Source organism: Astatotilapia calliptera, chromosome 2 (assembly GCF_964374335.1).
Source record: "Astatotilapia calliptera chromosome 2, fAstCal68.1, whole genome shotgun sequence".
NCBI lineage: Eukaryota > Metazoa > Chordata > Actinopteri > Cichliformes > Cichlidae > Astatotilapia > Astatotilapia calliptera.
This window is the reverse complement of record NC_137423.1, coordinates 22,318,144-22,328,215: the sequence shown is the minus strand read 5'-3', so window position 1 is coordinate 22,328,215 and position 10,072 is coordinate 22,318,144. Positions and strand designations below refer to the sequence as shown.

Below are 10,072 nucleotides of genomic sequence, written 5' to 3'. Positions count from 1 at the left end.
GCAGACAGCTCAGGACTGATCAGGCTGCTTCTAACTTCTGTCAGATCATCAGTAAACACCACAGACCCAATCCATTAGAAGCCATCATGCTCATTCCTCACACTGCCATCATTTCTCTGTCCATTCCCTTACAGGCTGATTTGAGTTTCATTTGTGCTGTTTCAGAGCTGTTTGGGCGTCTTTAGTTGTTGTTTTTTTAGCCAAGTTTAATCTGGCTTTTCTAATCCTCAGACTGATGATTTGTTTGTAACTTGTGGCGAACACTGTGGATTTCCACTCATGGCAGTCTGTCTTTATGATACACTTTCCTCGTAGACACCGTTCTTTACTTGGCTTCCTATCAGGGGTTTTTATTTTCCATGGAAATGATCTTGTAATCACTCATTACTGGGTTCTTCAACAAGATTCAACAAGCAGCTGGAAACATTTCTTGAGAGATTTTGGTCCATGTTGACATGACGACAACACTGCTGCTGCAAATTTGTCAGTGGTGAATCTCTGAATGGTGTGAATCTCTGTTCCATCACACCCCAAAGGTGCTCTACTGGATTGATATCTGACTGCTATGGAGGCCATTTGCCTACAGTGAGCTCATTTTCATGTTCAAGAAACCAGTTAAAGCTTTGAGTTTTGTGACACGGTGTAATATCCTGCTGGAAACAGCCATCAGAAAAAGGCTACACTGTGCTCATAAAGAGATGCACAAGGTCTGCAATAATAGTAAGGTGGGCTGTGGCATTTAAATGATGCTCAGTTGGTACTAAGATGCCCACATTGTTACACCCTTACCCTGAACCGCTGTTACAAGGCAGGATGAATTCATGTTGGTTACACTAAACTCGGACCCTTCCAACAGATCGTCACAGCAGAAATCAACTCATCAGATCAGGCAACATTTTTCCAAACTTCAGTCCAATTTTGGCGAGTCCATGTGAAGTGTAACGTCAGATTTGTGTTCTTAGCTGGTGTGGGATTCTGCTGCTGTAGCACATCTGCAATCAGCTCAAAGTAGTCTGACCTCTTGCATCAACACAGCATTTTTGCCAAGAGAACTGACTTTTTTTTCTTCCCCTTTTATGTCCTATTCACTGTAAACCTGAGAGATGCTTGTGTGAGAAAGTCCCAATAAATGAGCAGATTTTGAAAATACTCGGATCAGCCTGTCTGGCACTGAGAACCACACCATGTTTCAAGTCACTTTAATCACTTTTCTTCTGATAATTAGTTTGAACATCAGCAGATTGTCTCAACCATGTTGGCATGCCTAAATACACTGGCAAAGTTACTGCCTGTGATTGGTGATCTAGATATTTATGTTGAGCAGTCGAACAGGTGTACCTGTTGGCCTGTGAGTAATAGGCTATTGTAGCATAATGATGGCTATATTTCACTTGCACTGATGACTTTTTCAGCTCATGTTGATCCCAGAAACAACTCCAAATACAACAGCCCTTTCAGCAGCCTAACCTATGTAATCAGGGGACAGTCTGTGGAACAGCTTTGAATCAACAGTACAATAACTTTTGGCCTTTTGAAAAAGAGTGCACATCAATACAGCGTTTTTGGCAAATAGCTAAAGCAACAAATGTTGCATCACTCTGTAACAACATACAGGCCTGACTGTACCTGCATGTTCTCACAGCTAGCGTGTCACATTTAAACTTTTAAAACTCACTTTTGTATTTCTCTTGCCTCCTTTCTGGGTTGTTTTTGTTTTTTTCCTTTTTTCTCGTTGCTTGTTTGGTAAATAATAAGAGAGGAAAACCCTCACTTTTAATACTCTAACAGGCCACGTGTAGGGCTTCTAGTCTCTACTACCCTTAAGACTCACTTTTAAAACAAAAACTCGATTCACTCAGTAAAAGTGTAAAATAAAAATATTTTCTATTCCAATCATTCATGGATACATTTGTAGAGATACAAGTAACAGTACATCAAACAAAGTCAAGCCAACTCCTCTAAAGGGCTCTACTTGGCCCTTTAGCAGCTAAATAAAAAATGCCACCTTTAACAGTGGGAAAATCCAAGTGCATGCTGGCAAAACTTGTAATTGTGACTGTCTGAAATCCAGATATTCAAAAGTACTCATGATGATAATACAGTAGCAAAATATTACATATCAAGAAAGAAAGGCTAACATGAAAAGAGTATTCTTAAGACGCGATTACAGAAACAAGGTAATCAAACTGCACAACGGCATCGACACTAGTAACAAACAGACCCCTCTTAAAAGTGAGTCCTTTAGAAGCTAGGGAAGAGGAAACAACGCTTTGACGTTCAACAAGTGTGGGTCATGTCATTTGTGGCAACATGGGCAGTGAGTGACAATCAGAAGATCAGTTCATCATCTCCTTTCCCCGACATTAACATGTAGTTTTCAAAATTGGTTCAATAGCTGAAACTTGGGGAAGTCTTGGCTTGTTATGATGCTTTTGCAGTCCAGTGCACTGCCGAGTACCACCGGTCATCCTGTTCAACTCTTAAAAAAAGGGTTTCATGAAGAAGACATCTGGTGCACACTGGGGGCATCCTGTCCACGTGAAACACTTTGGGAGCTTGTAGACCACAACTTTGTGAGTAGGCTAAGGTTTAGTATAAAGAAAGGAAAGAAAAGAAAAGAAAAAGAATCTCTCTCCGAGGTCTTGCGCTCTTCGGGTTTTCTTCCTACGTCACACCGACTGGGCCAAACCTGTTAAAACTGAACCCACCCTAAAAAGCAAAAATCATAAGGAAAGTTTGGTTAATGATGGCAATCGGACATTTTTACACTAATTCTTTGTGCACAACCAGAGGAGCAGTTACGTACTTAGTTGCCATTCACTTGTGTTGGTGTTCCTGCGTGGTGGATTGCTGCCCTCTCTCTACTGCGATTCTCTCGTTCCTCATCCTCTTCATCTCTCTCCTCATTGCCACTGTGGTTCTTACAGTATAGCCTTAAAAAACAAAAAACACAAAAAGGGTTTGTAAGTTATGGAAATGTGTTTGTTTTTTTAAGTGATGAATAACTCAGGAAAGTGGAAAACCACAGAGTGAGTGCTGAACACGCCGCCAACACTATGCTGATTTCATTACTGCAGAGCTCCAAACTTCCTCTCCCATTAACATCATCACAAACACTGTGGACACAAACACTGGGAGCTTCATAGCAGCTCCTGTAGGTGTAATGTGTAGATAGAGCAGTGCTTTGGTCCATATAATGTAGCAATCTCAGCTGCAAACCATGCACACCATTTATCAAACCTTAAAAAAGGACCATGTTGCTGTATTTTAGCCTTAAGTCTTTAGTGTTTAATGGTTTGCAACCTCCGTCATGCTAACACTGCACTCTTCACCTCTGCTGGAGAGGAGAAAAATGAGGAGTCATTCAAAACAGCATGTGAATGGTGTTTATCAGAACAACCTGCATGAGCTCCAAAAAAACTGTAATGAATCATATTAACATTTTGTTTTCCAGGCTGACTGATAACAAACTCAGAAATTAGCCACCTGGCAACAGCCGCTTTGCTAACTGCATTGCAGAACCGGGGCAGCCTGCCAGCAGCTGACTGTCGTGGCTTGTTGCTCCTCAAATCGACCCTAACACAACTATCAAGGCACTCCGTCTGGCAGACCATCGGGTATGTACTGAACATCGTGAAAGAGGTGACTGTGTGCATCCTGCTGGATCAAAAGATGCATCTTCCTGAAACACACACTTGTACTGAACGAGCAACAAAAACACTTTAAGGAGAAATAAGCAAGGAAGGAATTCTCCTTTCACGATACACTCGATGCTTTGTGACAACACTAAAAAATTAATAAAAAGTCTTAAGAGCACAATTTTTCTACCTCACTTCCATAGTCGTGATCACAAAATTGGGGCCGGGATTACGATAAACATAATATATACCAGAAGGTGTTCTTATTCAAATCCCTGCACATCACTGAGACAACCATTAATTATCTTTGTGATCCAGTATTCACGTCAGTAACTGAGTTACAAAATAATTGCAATGCTCTTGATGATCACACATAAAAACAAGTAATTGTGTGTTAACAATTACTGTCACTATAATGAGACCACAACTGTGCAATAAATATATAATTAAGCAGTTTAGGACACAAAAACAGAAGATAAAATAGAGAAGTTTTGCTCACTTGTAAATGCCACGCGCCATGTTTTCAATATACTTGGCTTTGTCCTGCAGGCCGCAGTGGTAGTGGTAGGTCTTCACACATGCTTTGATTTCACACCCAATGGTAGCACCCAACTGAGTACACAGCGTGCATTTCTGGGGGGGAAAACCCAACACAATCCACAACTCTGTCAAAACGAATTTTAGATGCAAAACTTTAAACTGCTATTTGTTTCGTGTCCCCACCATTCTTTTGCCTCTTTTGATTTCCTGGATGACAGTTTTCACATCAAAGTTTCCAAATTCGGCCCGTGACGTGGTGGTCAGCTGTACCGTCCCCGATGAAAAAAGCTGAAACAGATCAGAGATTAAATGCAGGCCGGCGGTACTTTAAAAGCACATCCACAGATTACCCTCCGAACGGGAATTCTCACCATGCACTTGTAGTGTGCGGCCACTTTTTTGGAGTTATCCGTATGAAGCATGCCTCTTGTTTCATTCTCTTCCTCACCAGCATGGCAAAAGCCGCAGCGCTGGCCGCTGTCTCCAGGGCTGGTCCGGAGAGGTGACCTGTCCCGCTAAATAAACAAAAAGGGCACATCAGCTAAAATTCACACCCAGCACAGACACCATTCAAGGGAATCTCGTATTGTTTTATGGACTCTGAGCGCTGCCGTACGTGAGAGGAGCTCTCCTCATCTGCAGCCTGTGACGAGGTAGAGCGTGTGTCTTCTGACTGGCCGCGAGATCCCGCCTTGGCTCTCCCCTTCTCGAACCTTCCCCTGCCCCTGCTTTGTGGAGGCGACGAGTCTGAATCCTCGGCCACAGCTCCCTCTTCATCTAATGACAAAGAAATAAATCGGGTTTCACAAATTTCAGCTTCACAACAACACAAAGACACATGCAAGTGGAAGTGTTTTGACAATAAAACAGATTACAGTTTTAAATCAGAATACTGCTAACAATGGCTGTTGTTGCACAGGTTCAATGATAAATGTCACAGGCTTGTGGTTAAGTAGTAGCAGTGTAACTGATGTTAAAGTAAACTTTACCTTGAATGCCATCCTGGGAAGCATCCCTGTGTTTGCGGCAGTAAACGCTACAATCAGAAATAAAAGAGTTCAGTTAAAAGACGCCAGGACTGAATATGAGTGACAAATGGTTGAGATTAATGACCAGCTGTGCAGCTATAGTTAATAAATGCCTGGGTGTATGACTGTTTATTGTACAGTAATGCTCAGCAGAATCCAAATGTAAGAGTCTTACAGGTAAATCCCTTGCGAGGGATTCTCTTTGATCTGGGCTTTGTCCTTAACAGCACAGTAATAGTGATACGTCCTCCGGCACGTCTTCACATCGCAACCGATGGTCGCACCCGGTCGGTGACAAGAAGAACACATCTACAACAACAGCAGATGCAGCGACATTATTTTGTACGCCGATTCAAAACAGTCATCCATTAGTAACGCATTCATACGTGGATCTGAGAAATGATCGCTCCAAGTATTATGGGTCTGGTGTGTCATATGAAAATATTAAAAACATGTCCCAGTGGGACACCGCTGATTGATTCAAGAGAAGAACAAATTAAAATCAGCAGGGAAGGTTAAACCAAAAGGAAAACAATGTGATACAATTTAAAAGAAAACCAGCACAGGAAGCTTAGAGCGGCTGATAACATACCGTCTGTAGATGAACACTGAACTGATCAGAGAGCGTTATTTTTAAAAACTGATGAATATTTTTAATTATTTTTTCCCCAAAATGTAAGGATGCTTTGTTGTTTATGATCATACACCAAACGTGTAGTTACTGGTCAAATAGGACCTGCCTTTTAAAGGAAGGGATTTAACGTTTTATAGGCAGAAATATGAGCCGATTCATCAACATAATATCCAAAAGATGAATCAGTGACAATCTGCAGAAAGGTTTGGGAAACAAATTAAAATGTTTGCAAACGCACAACTTTAAAGGCTACATTTTTTACTCTTTACTAAGTGATGATGTAACAAAAACAATTATTAAATAAGTCAAATACAACATGTGCAACTTATTAATGCACAGCTCTGCAGATCAATTCTCATTTTGAAATAAGCTGCATTTCAGTGTGACACCCCTCTCACACTTATATACAGGAAATACAGAATAGTGCAAGCACACACTTACAGACCACTGCAGTGCATCCCATTAGCATTCAGTGGCACACTGACACACACACAACCAGTTTTGAAAGCATCCTGGAAAAGCCATCTTTTTATTTAACAGTGTGTCAGATTGAGGCAAGAAGAACCAGCAGCTTTAGATCTTTTATTGGATGAGAACAGCTGACATTTCCCACTTAAAGATGCCAAGAAAGAGGATATAATGTAATAATAGTAGCTGGTATCAACCCCAGTCCTCTGTAGCAAACTTGCATAGTTACATAAACACACACACACAGCTTAAAAGGTGAGACACCATTATTATAATGATGATGATGATTATAGCAAAAGCAGTAAAAACTATGAGTACATTTTGGCATTAGTAACTATTACTTAGAAGCAGGCATTGTACAGCCACAGATGTGCAATTTCCTCAAAGAGAAATGCGCTCAGGGTCATTCCCTTGAATGATTCCACGACTGCTTTCAGATGCTAAACAGTCTCTGAACTGAAAATTTGGGCCTTTAACACTAATTTGGCAGCGGTGCTAACCCATGGATGCAGCCTATCTGCTGACCTGAGCACAACAGTAGGTACTCACCAGTTTATTTCCCCTCTTGATCTCTTTTTTCACATCCTCAATGGAAAATCCTCCAATGTTTTCACTGTCTGAATGTGATGTGACGAGGGCTGAAGAGAAAAGCTGAAGAGGACAGAAAAAGAAGCAATAAAATAATGAGAAATTTATTTACGTAGCATTAATATAAGGATGAATTTGATATACAGAACATCTCTGGGATTATTTCTCTTAACTATTGCTGATGTACAGTTTTCCACAAAGGCATTAGATCATTTATGGGAGAAGAATCATTTCATTTCACAACTGCATGAAGAAATAAAAACAAAAACAGACGTGAGCTGTTCACTATTCTGCTCATGTGGCAGAGGGCTGCAAAGTAGGCAGCTTGGATGACGGATCCCGGGCTGAAAAACTGAGAACAACGCGGCTTCCTCACCATGCACTTATGGTGGGCTGCCACCTTCTGGCTGTCAGACATCAGCAGCTGCCCACACTCCTTGTCCCGGTTGGTTCTGCAGAAGGCACATTTGGGTAGCCGTGCTGCTGCTGCGGCTCCTTTCCTCTGTCCTGACATGGCCAAAGGCTTTTTTGTTTGTGAATCTAATTTAGAAAAGGAAAAAAAAAAAAATAGTAAGAAAAACAAGATAAATTTCACTTGCAAAAGCTTGTAGACTCTTTTAGCAGGGATGGAATCAAAGGAAATGTTCACTATGATGCATTGGTCTACATGGAGTTTAATCACCGCTCATAAACTAGAAACTACAAGACAGTAGATACTCACCGCTAACGTAGGCAAAGAGTGAGTGATGAATAGAAACATCACTTACAGTTTGGATATTTAAGCATAAACCACGTTCTTGGACTCACACACCCCCAACCCCACGCCCTCACTTAAGTGAAATAACACATAAGTTGCTTTGGAAAGGAGCCACGAGAAACTCTTTTCCAGAAACAGCAGGAAACAAAAACTTTCAACTACTCGCAGACAAGTAACTTCAAAACAGAGGGGGAAAGTCACAACAGAGCAGCTCGTGCCTGCTTTAAGTGCTGCTTGGCAAAGCCAGGAATGGGGGGGGGGGGGGGGGGATTTCCCATTTCACTTCAGTTTTTCCAACTTCAGAATCTCATAAAGTTTATTCTAACAGAGCATGTGGGGTTTTTTTTTTCTAGATGCTGAATGGAGAGGGGAAAAAAGTAACAACCACCTACAGTTTTTGTGTGAAGAAGGCAGTCAAATATAAAATCCTGTTGTAAAGTGTCATGGCTGAAGGCCATATTGTGAGGATACAGGGAACCTTTACCAGTCATCCAAAGCCTCGATAAGATTAAAAAGGAAGGGAAATCAGCAGAAGCTGGTGGAGCACATCTGATGCAACCCGGAGTACTTTTAATTATAATGTCCTCCATAGCAGTTTTATTTGTGATGACTAGTTAGTACACAGGCATTACCTGGAGTTTGAATGATTTCAAGTTTCATATTGTTTTTGATTCAATGCCAGCTAAATTTTAAATGCACATCTTATTTATGTATTAATCTAAATTTTATTAAAATTCAAACAAATCCGTTAGTGTATTCTTCAGAGTGCATAGGTGGATCAAACCCCCAAACGTGTGCTGTTATTCTCACATAGTCCGCTGTCATAGTGCTCTGCACACATTCTTTAAAGGAAAATAACCCAAAAAGCAAAGGAAAACTTAAAAGATATAATCAATCCACAAACGAAACTGGGTGATTTTATGTAGATATTAGAGAAAGAAAGAAAAAGAATCACAATAGCAGTGCGCTGCGACGCCTTGATAGAGCCATTACAGCCATGACAGCAGGGCCAGGATTTCACTGCGGCGGCTCCAGCAACAGAGCTCAGCGTGCAAACACACAATACTGGCCGAGCAAATAACACCAAAAAGACTATATTTCAACATCTGCTGCTCTCTGAATCGCTCTCACATCACAATCTTGCACTACAAGACGATAGTTGTGGGGGGATTTTTGACGAGAAGGGGCGAAACATAAGAAGCGACTGAAATTGCTCCCACAAACTTTTGAATTAAAGGGGGTGTGTGACTCTTTCTCCACCAAACTAGTTATAACTGAAAACATTTTTACTACGAACATCTCAGCGCCGCGAAATGTTCCTCCCAAGGCCTTTTCATGCAGAGAAATAAAGGTCGGTTGCAGGAAAATGTGACTCTTCGACATTATGATTTCACTGGAAGTCGAAAAACTGCGAATATTTCCCTTTAAATGTGGGAAATTATCATGACAGGCGCGGGTCTTTGCGAACCGTTTCGAAGTAAAGAGCGCCATACGTGATGTATCCCTGTGAAAAGCGAGCAGCTCGGCTTGTACGCAAGCAATACGGCCTGAAACGACAACAGGCCATAAAACACAGCGGGTATCATCCAGCCGTGGATTCACAGCTCGTAGCTTACCTGTTAATGTAATCTTATCGCGCCGAAACGCTACAAAAGAAGGAAAAGTGCTCCGGCCAGCGGCTGTGTTTCTTTCCGTCCTTCAGAAGTGATCGTGTGCTTTTCGCAATAGCACCAAGCTAGCTAAAATGTCCACGGCGCTAGGACTTCCGGGTCTGGCTTTCACAATAAAAGTCATGACGACAAACTTACGTGTCAGGCGTAAAAAAAAAAAGCAAAACTGTTTTTTAAAAAAGACCTAAATGAAATGGCTTTAATGAAGTGTATCTTTCCTAAAAGCAGAGCAGAACAATGGCCGGACATGCAGGTTTAGTAAAAGCTAGTACTGATTTTAATTTAAATATAAGTTGTTGCTGCTGTTATAGCTAAAATCAGCCCATGTTGTCATGTTTTGGGGATTTTTGTTTTAAATTATCAAAAATAAAGGTCTCTTCTAAGAAAAAATCCATTTGATTTAATTTATTTTCTTTCATGTTGTAATATTGCTACAAAGATAAGTGTGTCTAAACCTTGTACGTTATCACATTTTTATCACATATCATCGGGCCACATGAGACCATCAAAGAAGGACTTGTAAATAAATGCCATTTACACTGTGTAATGTAATGTAATTACAGATGGATCTAAGTTTGGTCCCCGTGACACACATTAAAAGATAGATAGATAGATCAACCTCCTCATCATACAAAACAGTTGTCTTAATAATACTGTCTGTTTTGTGGCCCGTTTGAGTTTGCTGGGTATATGCAGAGTCAGGTATTTGACTATGGTCACCACAGCTTTTCCTCTAATGAGGAGGGATT

At 41.0% G+C, this 10,072-nt stretch overlaps 1 protein-coding gene across 1 annotated transcript; it reads right to left on the bottom strand.

Annotated features, from left to right (window-relative positions):
- Positions 1-1,862: 1,862 nt before the first annotated feature.
- Positions 1,863-9,413, bottom strand: phf6 (PHD finger protein 6). The gene is made up of 11 exons (XM_026187567.2): positions 9,270-9,413; positions 7,273-7,436; positions 6,858-6,959; positions 5,382-5,515; positions 5,168-5,214; positions 4,795-4,955; positions 4,550-4,693; positions 4,362-4,466; positions 4,138-4,271; positions 2,807-2,933; positions 1,863-2,709 (listed from the first exon to the last, which is right to left on the bottom strand). The coding sequence occupies exons 2-10, from the start codon at positions 7,408-7,410 to the stop codon at positions 2,807-2,809; spliced, it is 1,092 nt and encodes a 363-aa protein (XP_026043352.1). The 5' UTR covers positions 7,411-7,436; positions 9,270-9,413; the 3' UTR covers positions 1,863-2,709.
- Positions 9,414-10,072: the final 659 nt, after the last annotated feature.